At 59.8% G+C, this 10,455-nt stretch overlaps 1 protein-coding gene across 1 annotated transcript in view; it reads right to left on the reverse strand.

Moving 5' to 3' along the window:
• Nucleotides 1–301: 301 nt before the first annotated feature.
• The window catches only part of DNM2 (dynamin 2), an 80,267-nt gene continuing 70,113 nt past the window's right edge, over nt 302–10,455 (reverse strand). Inside the window, exons 15-20 of the mRNA XM_004716835.2 lie at nt 8,896–9,005; nt 7,294–7,405; nt 6,841–7,005; nt 1,957–2,189; nt 1,479–1,730; nt 302–1,078 (exon numbers count right to left, since the gene is read on the reverse strand). Coding sequence (XP_004716892.1) covers nt 1,009–1,078; nt 1,479–1,730; nt 1,957–2,189; nt 6,841–7,005; nt 7,294–7,405; nt 8,896–9,005 — 942 coding nt within the window. The 3' untranslated portion in view covers nt 302–1,008. The remainder of the gene's footprint in view (nt 1,079–1,478; nt 1,731–1,956; nt 2,190–6,840; nt 7,006–7,293; nt 7,406–8,895; nt 9,006–10,455) is intronic.

Raw genomic sequence — 10,455 nt, forward strand, 5'->3', positions numbered from 1 at the left:
GCATCAGTGTCTTGGCAGGTCGGCACGCAGAGAGCGTGTACCAGTGAGCGAGCATGCATGTGCGCAGCAAGGAAAGCTGAGGTCCCTCCCTCCAGGCCAGAGGTTGTCTGACCCACTGCCCCCTTTTCAGAGGAAAAGTACTCAACGCTCGCCTCCTGAGCAGTGAAAACATTTGTGCTCCAGCCCACAATCCAGGATGCAGTCCCGAGTCTGCGACTATAGCGCCAGCCTCCCCGGCCCGGTTCCCAGTCCCCACAGGCCCGCCCACACCAGAGGCCACACGGGCTGCAGCCAGAGGGGCTTCCCTTCATTTTAGTTTTATTAATCGGATACAGAGCGCAGGCACTTACAGTGGTCAGACTGAGCGAGGAGCAGTTGGGGTCCGCCCAGAGAGCACCTTGGGCCCCCATCCCCCTGGGAAGGCAGGTCTGGGCAGGACCCAGAGACCCCTGAGGCCTCCCCAGCCACACACAGCCTGAGCCCACATCGCCCAGGGGTCCCCAGAGAGAGGCCAGCTAGGCTGGCGAAGGCACCTCTGGTGGCCGAGGCTTGGCCGGGCTCCTGTCGTGTGGTTAATACGAAGGAGGAGGGATTATGTACAACTCCGGCCTGGGGTGGTGGTGTGTGTGGCCGAGGCCCCTGGGCATGGACTTGAGAGGCCAGTGGAGTAGGCACTCAGCCCCGGACTGGGCACATACCCCCATGCAGCCTGGGTCCCTCCCTCAAGAAGGCCCTCAGGGGCAGCCTCCTGACCCCCCACTGCTACTGAGGCGCCAACCCCCAAAGTGCAACATTCCGGCTTCTCCCACCTGGGCGCCAAGGCCCCTTCATTCAGTGGTCAGTGTCCAGCCAGGTACAGGGCCAGACCAGCCTGGCGCCGGGGAGACTCAGGCTACCCGCAGGGGCCTGCCCTTGCTCAGGCAGCACAGGCCTGGGGCTGCAGCGTCCAGGCCATGGAAGCTCCTGCGTGGTGGGTGCATGAGGGCCTGAGAACAGGGCCCCCACAGCCTAGTCGAGCAGGGACGGCTCGGCTGGGCGGATAATGGTGGGCCGACTGGGCGCAGCAGGGGGTCTTCTGCTGCAAAGAGAGTAAGGGATGGGGGGACAGGGGAGAGGAGACCTACAGTAAGGCTGCAAGCAGGTGTACCGGGAGGATCCAGGCCCACTGCCCCCAGTGAGCCCCACGGGGATGTTGTCCAGGGTGGGCTGTGGTGTGGCCCTGAGCGGCCCCGCCCACCCAGCCCCCAGGATTGACACAAGATCGCACAGGGCAGGGCCACAAGGTGGGCTCAGGTAGGGTGCCCACAGGTGTGATCCACAGGGAAGAAGAGTAAACCTAAGAGGTGCCTAGCAGGAGGACCCCCTTCAGGCAGAGCACCAGGCCTGGGAGCCCCACAGACAGTCAGCTCTCTGGGGGGCTTTGGTCCATAGCCTCTGACGCCCCGCACAAGCCCAATGGGGTCTGCAGCCAGCCTTACCTGGGCACTCCAGGCGGGATGCCGGGCGGGATGCGAGCCGGCCTCGAGGGGATCTGCGGCGGGGCCGAGAAGGGGTCGTTGTTGGCAAACATGCCCTGGGAGCCGGGACGGGACGGGATGGGGGGCGCTGAGAAGGAGGCCGTTGTCCCCACTGGCACGGGAATCAGGGGAGGGCCCGGAGTGGGACCCCGCACTGCTGGGGGCCGGCCTGGTGGGTGCACGCTGGACACAGGCCGGCGCTGTGGTGTAGGGCTGTGGAGGGAGACGACCAGAGTGAGCAAGGGAGAGGAACCCAAGTAGGAGGAGCTGCCATCCAGGGAGGGGCTGGTCCAGTGCTCCTGCCACTCCCCACCCCAACTAGCTGTCTCATTTCCCTCTGGCAGCTCTCAGGTAGTGGGTGTGGTGAGACCCTCCCGATCCCTGACACCTGACCTGCACCCCCTGCTGTGGCTACTCCACTAGCCTGGGGCTCCCAGACCTGTGGCTGGTGGAGCTCTGAAGCCAGGTGTCGTCCACCGGCGGGGGCATGGGCGTGGACACGGTGCTGGTGCTGATGTCCCCAATGATGTTGAGCGCGTCCTTGAGGGCGTGGTACATGCGCAGCATCTCGTCCCGCCGCTGGGCCTGCTCAGCCGACTCCTCCATGAGGCTGCTCTGGTCTGCCGATGAGTACAGGTAGGCCAGCAGCTCGTGGTGGATGAAGGCCTTGGTCTGGGGGCAGGGGCAGAAGCAGGCGGGGTCAGTTTCACGCAGGGCCACAACCAGCATGCTGGGTAGTGATTTCCGTGTTTCACTTTAGTATGCACGGAGTGTTTTAGAAGGGTGGGGGGGCGGCGGCGTGGGGGAAGGGCCTGACACCCAGCTGTTGTCTGTATGCTCAGTCTCTCAGGAGAGCGAGCATTCAAGGGCTCTTCTCCAAGGATCTCTCAAGTCCCAAAGAGGAGGCGCATTCCGGCCTCTGAGCTCTCGCCCTGCCCCCTTTTCTCCCACGATATCTTTTCTCTGCAAACTGCTGGGCCCTGTTCTTTCGTTTGATACTCTGGCCCTTCCTGAATCCTCCATGCGGATCGGATCGGTGGGTTTTCCAGCTACTTTTCTTGGTGTTCCAAGATATCCAAAATCATCTTCTGTAAATGGGAATAACACGGCACAGAGGCCCCGCACTGGGCTGCTAACCAAAGCCCAGCAGTTCGAAACCAGCAGCTGTTCCCAGGAAGCTGATGACGTTTCAGCAGAACCCACGGGGCAGCCAAGCCTGTCCTACCGACGAGGCACCCACATGGAGTCAGAATGGATGGTGTCAAGGTGAGGGTTTTTGTTTCTTTAAAACCTCCAAGCTTTTGAATGGCCACCTCTCTCAATGACCTTTCTGGTAACTGCTTAGGCTAATGACTGCAATAAAGTCTCCCCTGAAGGTCAGGCCGAACTTGGAGATGGAAACGCATGGTCCATCCCCACAGGGCAGCTCAGTGTCAAGCTCCAGCTCCAGGGCTCTTGTCCAGGAGTGCCGAGTCTCCCAGCTGCACCTTCCACTGGCAAGCCCTGGGGATGCACTGTGTGGTAGTGACATCCGCTGGTGTCAATTTGGGGCTTGAGAGGATTAGGAGTGAAGGGGTGGAATCTAGTTTGCTAATCGGGTCATGGCCAATAAGGACTCTGTGTGGGCATGGCCTTCTCCTGAGGATTCCGGGAACGCCTATATTTCCTCCTTAGAGGTGGGAGACTCTCTCTCTGCTCACTCCTGGGAGACTGTTTACTGACAAGGCTCACTCCCTGCGAGACATTTCTGAGGAGAAGCCACATGAAGCTACCCTGAGGCAGTCAAGAGTTTCGGAGCGGAAGGAACCACGTGGAGACCCCTGACAGTGCTGAGATGCTTACACCACCACTGAATTCACAAGACTTCCCACCCACTGGCCCGTGATCTTCCTGCATTCGGCATCATTGCATGTGTTTCCTGAGTCTGAAGAGGACTTTATAGATTGGTATCGGACATACGGGCTAATATCGTACTTAAAGACTTGATCTGGACTGGGCTGGGATGTTTTCTCAGTATTATTTTGCTCTTGTACATAAAGCTCTCTCTTATATACATACGTGTCTCTCTGAATTTGTTTCTCTAGTCTACCCAGACTAATGAAATTAGCTTTCCGACAATTTAAATGTTGAAAACGAAACAACACGCGTAAAAGAAAACAATAAAAGTGTGAGATGGTTTGATGAACATGTCTTCCGTTCTGGCGTCCCTCACCCACTGGTTCCCTTCGGGGGTGGTGACAGAATCTCATGCCAATTTGATACGTCCCTGGGTGGAGTCTAGTCTGCTAATCAGGTCACAGCCTGAGGACACCTCCTTGTTGGCCGTGGCCTTTGCAGGAGGATTCTGGGAGCTTCCTTTCTCGCTCTCTCCCTTGTCTTCCTGCTGACAAGCTACGTGGAGATTCCTGAGATCTGGGAGGAACCCTCTCTCTGCCTTCCTGTAAGGAGCCACACTTGGACAGCTGGAGGGGCCACGTGGAGACCCACGCCAGCCCTGAGATGCTTCAACCACTTGTGATCTTTCCCAAGACTCTCCCACCCACCGGCTTGTGCTCTTCCCGCACTCGGCACCGTTGCATGTGCTGCATGAGTCTGGCGAGGAACTTGTGGACTAGTACTGGATTTATGGGCCAAGACTGGACTTACGCCCTTGAGCTGGACTGGGCTGGGATGTGTTCTTATTATACAACGGCTCTTTGATACAAAGCGCTTTCTTACACGCATGAGTGTCTCTAGATTTGTTTCTTTCGTCACCCAGGACGAACACAGCTTCCTGGGAAGCGAGTGCTCTCAGCAGGTCTTCACGCACACATCAGGGTTCTTGGTGCACGTATGGCGGACGGGACTTTTCCATGAGCTTTCATTCAGTTTTCCATGCACTACTGCCGCGCAGCCCCCTTGCCTGTAGTTCCAGCTCTCTGCACTGTACACAGAGGCTCCCTCTATCTCCTGTACTGCTATATACTTGAAACAGATAGGTATAGGGGCCAGGATGGTGCAGCAGGGAACACACTGGGCAGGCTCAGCCCTTCAAAACCACCAGCCACCCCTGAACGAGGAGGCTTTCTGCTTCCATCAAGGGTAACCCACAGGGGCTAGGTCTACACTGTGCTGTGGGGTCGCTGTGAGGCGGAATCACCTGGACGGTGGGGAGTTTGGTTGAATAAGGATGAACTGGACGAGAGACATGGAGAGCCTCCTCTTTGGCTCCAGGTCAGAAAAGACTATTAGATAGACAGCTAGGTTTCTTCCACTCTTTGATGAGAAGGGTGGCGGGGTCTATGCTGACGGTGGGCAGGTGGGAAAGTATCCCTGTGCAAGAAAGCCCGGGTAACTGCTCAGCACGGCTGGGCCAGGTATAAACGCCCAGCACTTTCCCAGCGGCAGAACCACCTTCTTTCCCACCAAGTCTGGGGATGCCCACAACATTGCCAGGGGGGATGTGGACCAAGAGCAGGGCGCTCAGGACTGCCACTCGAGCTGCCATAGTCACCACACCTGTGAGACCGGGTTGACTAGAGAAATCCAGGAACGTTCTTAGATGTGTAAGAGAGAGCTTTAGATCAAAGAGCAGTTATATACTGAGCAAACATCCCAGTCCAGTCCAGATCAAGTCCTTAAGTCTGTTATTAGCCCATATGTCCAGATACTAGTCTACAAATTCCTCTTCACACTCACAGTACATGCAATGACGCCGAATGCAGGAAGATCACGGGCTGGTGGGTGAAAAGTCTAGTGGATCCAGCGGCAGTGGGAACATCTCAGCGCTGGCGAGAGGTGGCGAGGGCCTCTCTGTGGCGCCTCCACAGGAAGGTGAAGCAGGGAGTGTGGGTGCGGCCTACTTCCGGGGAGAAAGAGCGTTAGTTCCCAGAATCCTCCTGAGAGGAGGAAGACCCTCCGTGAGATGGACACACGCAAAGGCCGCCACAATGGCGTCCAACGTGGCAGTGGTGGGCAGGACAGCACTTCCTCCTGCTGTAACACACGGCGGCGGCGGTGTGGAGTCAGGACCAACTTGACCCGCACCGCACGAGTCAAAAGCTCGGGTGCTGCCGACAGCTTGGAGCAGGCAGCACAGGGAGCCCGACTGCCTGCAGAGGCCCGGGTGTGCCCGAGGCAGGCAGGTCGTGCCTGCAGGCGAAGGTGGGCTGGGTATCAGCCTGGGCAGGCAGCAGGGTCCCACACCAGGCCACCCAGTGACTGGACTCAGGGTGGGCTTCAAGCCCACCCTCTCTGAGTGACTCCAGGCAGCTTTCTTCACCTCTCTAGGCCTGTGTGCCCGTCTATACACCGGGGACGCAGGCAGTGCCTCCCCTCTGGGTTGGCACGAGGCTCAGAAGAAATGAGCTTACATCAAGGTTCCCGGTGGCACGGGTGGTTAAGCGCTCTCGGAAACGGCGCTCTGAACTCAGGGCTGCTGACACAGACAGGCCTGGCAACGGCCTTCCGAGAAACCATAGCCTTGAAAGCCCATGAGCAGCACCGTGCTGCAGGAGACCGAGGTCAGTGACAGAGCCACCCACCCACACCAGAGCCCACTGCCTGGCCGGCACTCCCAGGTGGTGCCAGGACGACTTGGTGATGTGATCACGGGGCCACAGGGCTGGCCTGTGCCCACCAATTTCTCTAGAGAAGCTAGAATCCGGTCTTTGATCTAGTTTTTTTTTTCTTTTATCACCCGATGACAGTGATTTTATTTTAAATAATGTCATCTTTCTAGGAGGAGCCCTGGTGGTGTCGGGGCTGCAAGTTGGGCTTCGGGCTGCAGGTCAGCAGCTCAAAACCACCAGTGAGAGCCCCTTGGGAGGAGTGGGCTTTCTACCCTCACCCAGAGGGGGTGGAGTCAGCATGGAATGTTTCCAGGAGGAGGAGGAGGAGGAGGGCGGCAAGTGGCCAGGCTGGCCAGCGTCTGCTCACTCATGCACAGACCAGACACCACAGCTACCTCTCCAGAGGCTGACAGTATTTGTCTTGACTCCCCATCTGGATTCTTGAGTTTTAAAAGCAGGGGTGACTTGCTCTTAGATTGAATTTTATGCCCACCGTGGCCCAACCCAGGAGCTCTGGTGGTGTAGTGGTTAGGCCTTGGGCTGCCATCCGAAAAGCCGGCAGTTCCAAACCGCCAGCAGCTCTGCGGGAGAAAGCTGGGGCTTTCTACTCCCATAAACGGTGACGGTCTTGGGAGCTCACAGGGAGGTCCCTATGAGTCAGCATTGAGGTGGCAGCAGTGAGGGAGTGTCCCAGGCCAGATGTGGCTACAGGCCACTCGCTGGCCACTGGCATCCCGTGACGGGCGAGGCCCACGGCGCGCACGCGCACTCACGTTGTTGATCATGATGTGCATGATGGTCTTCGGCATGAGGTCCCGGATGGACTTGTTGATGATGGCCACGTACGAGTCCACCAGGTTGCGTATAGTCTCCACCTGGCGCTCCAGCTGCGGGTCCATGGAGAAGGTGTTCTCCTGGGTCCCCTCCTCGTTTTCTGCCTGGGAGAGGGGAGGGGAAGGTGGTGAGCAGGACAGCCCCCTTCCCTGCAAGTGTTCTTCATGACCCCGCGGCTGGGCCGTACCACGAGACTCCGGGCTGGCCGGGCCAGAGTGACTGGAATACCAGGTCCCCAGACCACACAGAGGGGAGGAGAAGGGGAGAAGGACAGAGTCGTGTCAGGACGTTCTCTGTCCAGGTCCTGGGCCGTCGGGAGCCTCCTGGGCCACTTCTGGGACAAGCCTCCCTTCCACAGGGGTGGGGGGTGGGGCTGGCAGGCCGCTCCTCACCTGGTCCTTCTCAGGGTAGACCCCCGCCCTGAGGAATGAGGCCTTCCAACTGTCCACTTCCTCCTGGGAGTCACAAGCCAGCTCAATTTGCCGCAGGTCCTTGTAGACATTCCTGTGGCGGGCAAGGAAAGGGGACACCCTTGGCCCTGAGGAGGTGGAGGCCGGCAGGCCTCAGGGGGGCACAGCCCCACGAGGCTCAGGTACTGGGCTATGTCCCAAGTGACAACCAGAGCCAGGCACTCCAAGCCTGGAGGGCTAGGGGCAAGGGCTGGCCCTGTCTCCCTGGGGGCTGAGGCACAGGGCACATGCAGGAGGGTCTGTGGGCAGGGGGCTTGGGTAGCTCAACGGTCTCCTCTCCTTCCTTTGGGAATTGCCTGCTTCCTCCTGTGTGTGTCCTGATGGAGGTTAAAGGCTGCCAATCCAAACTCCTCAGGAGCAGGCACGTGCCCCACAAAACCCCCCTCTGCCTGGGGAGTGCCTCTCCAGCCCAGCGTCTGGAGCACTGCTGTCCGACAGCACGCTCTCCACCACGCTCTGCCACAGGGTGCCCACGGGGTAAGGTTATGGCACCGTGGAACTGTGGCTATCGTGGCCTCGGGCATCAATGCCATCAAATGTCTGCCCCAACGGCCACAAGCTGCCAGGGACTACATCCTGGAAAGGAAGTGCTGGAGTGTGCCCCTTGGCCAGGAGCGGTGGGGGTGGGGGACTGTCCAGGGGCAGGACCCAGATTTCTGGGCAAGTGTGGGTCTTTGGGCAGACAGCAGGGAAGAGCCACAAGGCTAGGAAGAAACCAGGAGGGCCATTAACGAGTATTCACGGACAGCGTGCTCCAGGTCAGCCCATCCCACAGGCCACATGGCCACTGCATCCCACGGGACAGGTGTGGCCAAGGTGGCCAGCCTGCCACCAAAGCCCTTGGGTGAAACCCAGCTTTGAGGGGAAGCAGGGCCCTGTGACCAGGCAAGGTGCCAGGGCTGGGGGACAGGCCGCCATGTTGGAGAAAGAGGCAGAAGTGGGGTTGAGGAAGGTGGCAGGTGGCCTGGCACCTGGCCTGGAGGCAGAGTCTGGCCTTCCTTGACTTCAAATGGCCAACAGAGCTCTCTACCACATGCCCATCACATCCCAGCGGAGTGGGGCACCTGCCTGAGGGAGTTGGCCGCCCCATACCCCGATACACCCCACGGCTATGGGGCTCACATAGTACATTACACCCACCCCTGCCCATAGCCCCTGCCCCGACTATGCTCCAGGGAATCACTTCCCACCCTCCCCGGGAGCCTCCCAAACCTCTGCCACAGATGCTCAGTCTCCAAGGGCCACTTCCACAGCTCTGGCACCCAAACCCACCAGTTTAGTCAGCTTGGGCTGCAACTACCCTGATTCCTCCTCCTCCCTGTTCTCAGCCCCAGCCTGCTCAACCTTGGTCATCTGCCTCGACCAGTACCCTGAGTCCCTCCCTGTTGCCCCCACAGCAGCCAGGGGACACTGGGGAACATGTCTCTAGGTCCCCGGCCGCAGTGGGTCCTGGATCCATCATCCGGGCCCTGCCCAGAGAGGTCTTCCCCGAGGCCCCGTGGCAGGCATGTGGCCTTCCCTCACCTCTGCTCCGTGTTAAAGATGGCGAAGATGTGCTTGGTAGACATGAAGCCCTTCTCCACGTCTCGGATCTTGAGGTTGTCCAGCGGCAGCATGTACTTCTTCTCCTTCTCCTGCGGGAGGGAGGGAGCGGAGTAACGTGGGGCTCAGCACCCTGCAGGGACCACCCGACGCTTCCCCCTCGGACCCCCACGGTGGCCTCCTTGTCCCCTTCAGAGGCAGATCCCACCCACCTCTATTCCCTCCCTTCCTCCCCTTGGCATCGCCCCGGCGCAGTGAACGATTAAGGGGCTCCTGGTCTGGGTGCAGACACCCTGCTGATGCTCAGAACTGACCCCCCTCCCTGAATCAGACATCCTCCTCTCCAGGAATGACAGAACACCCTGGGGTCCCTTCCACCAACACACAGGTCCCGGGGTGATTTCCAAGTCTGATGCCACCCTACAGACCAGAGACTGAGGCGCCGCGAGGGACCAAATGGAGTTTCAACCAGGTGACTGGGATGACGCCAGAGCCAAAAGCCAGGCCTTGCGAAGCTGAGGTCCCAGTCACAGAGCTGACATGGGATGAGCCCCTTCAGGCTCTCAGTGTCAGACTCGGGACACTCAGGGCCCGACCCCTTGACGACACCTCTCAGCCCAGGAAGCCTGCCCGCAGCGCAGGGTGCTCACGGGCCACCAGACTCTGGTGCCCTCTGAGGTAAAGCCACCCCTCCTCTCCAGGCTGCCCAGCAGCACCTGGTCCACACCCACTGCCACCAAGTGGTTCTCGACACATTGACGTCACCGCGCCACTCGGAGTCCTTCTGTCCACCTGGAGGCTGCAGAGCAGCCGCAGGGGGAGTGCAGGATGCCGGGGTTGGCGTAGGCCCTCAGGCTGGCCTGTGGGGGTGCCACTCTGCCAGGCCCTGGTTGCCTGGCCAAGGCATGTCACTCCTGCCCCGACTCCTTCAATTTCTGAACCCAGGAGAGCCCAAGCCTTTCCTCCTGCTGGTGCAGAGGAGCCCCCTGTGCTGGGCCCCAGCCCCACCCCCAACTGGTGCAGGGGAGCCCCTGTGCTGGGCCGAGCACCACCCCTAACTGGTGCAGGGGAGCCCTTGTGCTGAGCCCCAGTCTTTCCTCCTGCTGGTGCAGGGGAGCCCCTACGCTGGGCTGAGCACCACCACAGCATGCAGCCAGCCAGGTCCTGAGCGCGGAGGAGGCAGGACAGAAGGCCTGGTGGTGGGAGGTCCCCTGCCCTGAAGGCCAGCGGGGGGAAGGCTTCAAGCCCTGGTCCCTGCACAGGAGCGTTCTGGAGGCCCTAGTACGACAGCCCCCAGGCCTGGCAGTTTGTAGAAGAACCTTTCCTGCCCCCACCCTGCCAGAATCACGAGGCAGGAAGCCTCCCGTTGGCTGGGGGGCCAACTCACTGAGTCACAGTCCGAATTCCGGTCCCAAGCGAGACGCCACATCTGGAAGTGTTTATGTTACGATTCTGCCCTGAACCTTGGCTGTCTTCCTGCGACTGCCTGAAGAGACACACACACACACACACACACACACACACACACACACACACACACAC

The sequence above is a fragment of the Echinops telfairi genome, unplaced genomic scaffold (genome assembly GCF_000313985.2).
Source record: "Echinops telfairi isolate 266 unplaced genomic scaffold, ASM31398v2 ScPeMD7_36;HRSCAF=134, whole genome shotgun sequence".
In the NCBI taxonomy this organism is placed as follows: Eukaryota; Metazoa; Chordata; class Mammalia; order Afrosoricida; family Tenrecidae; genus Echinops; species Echinops telfairi.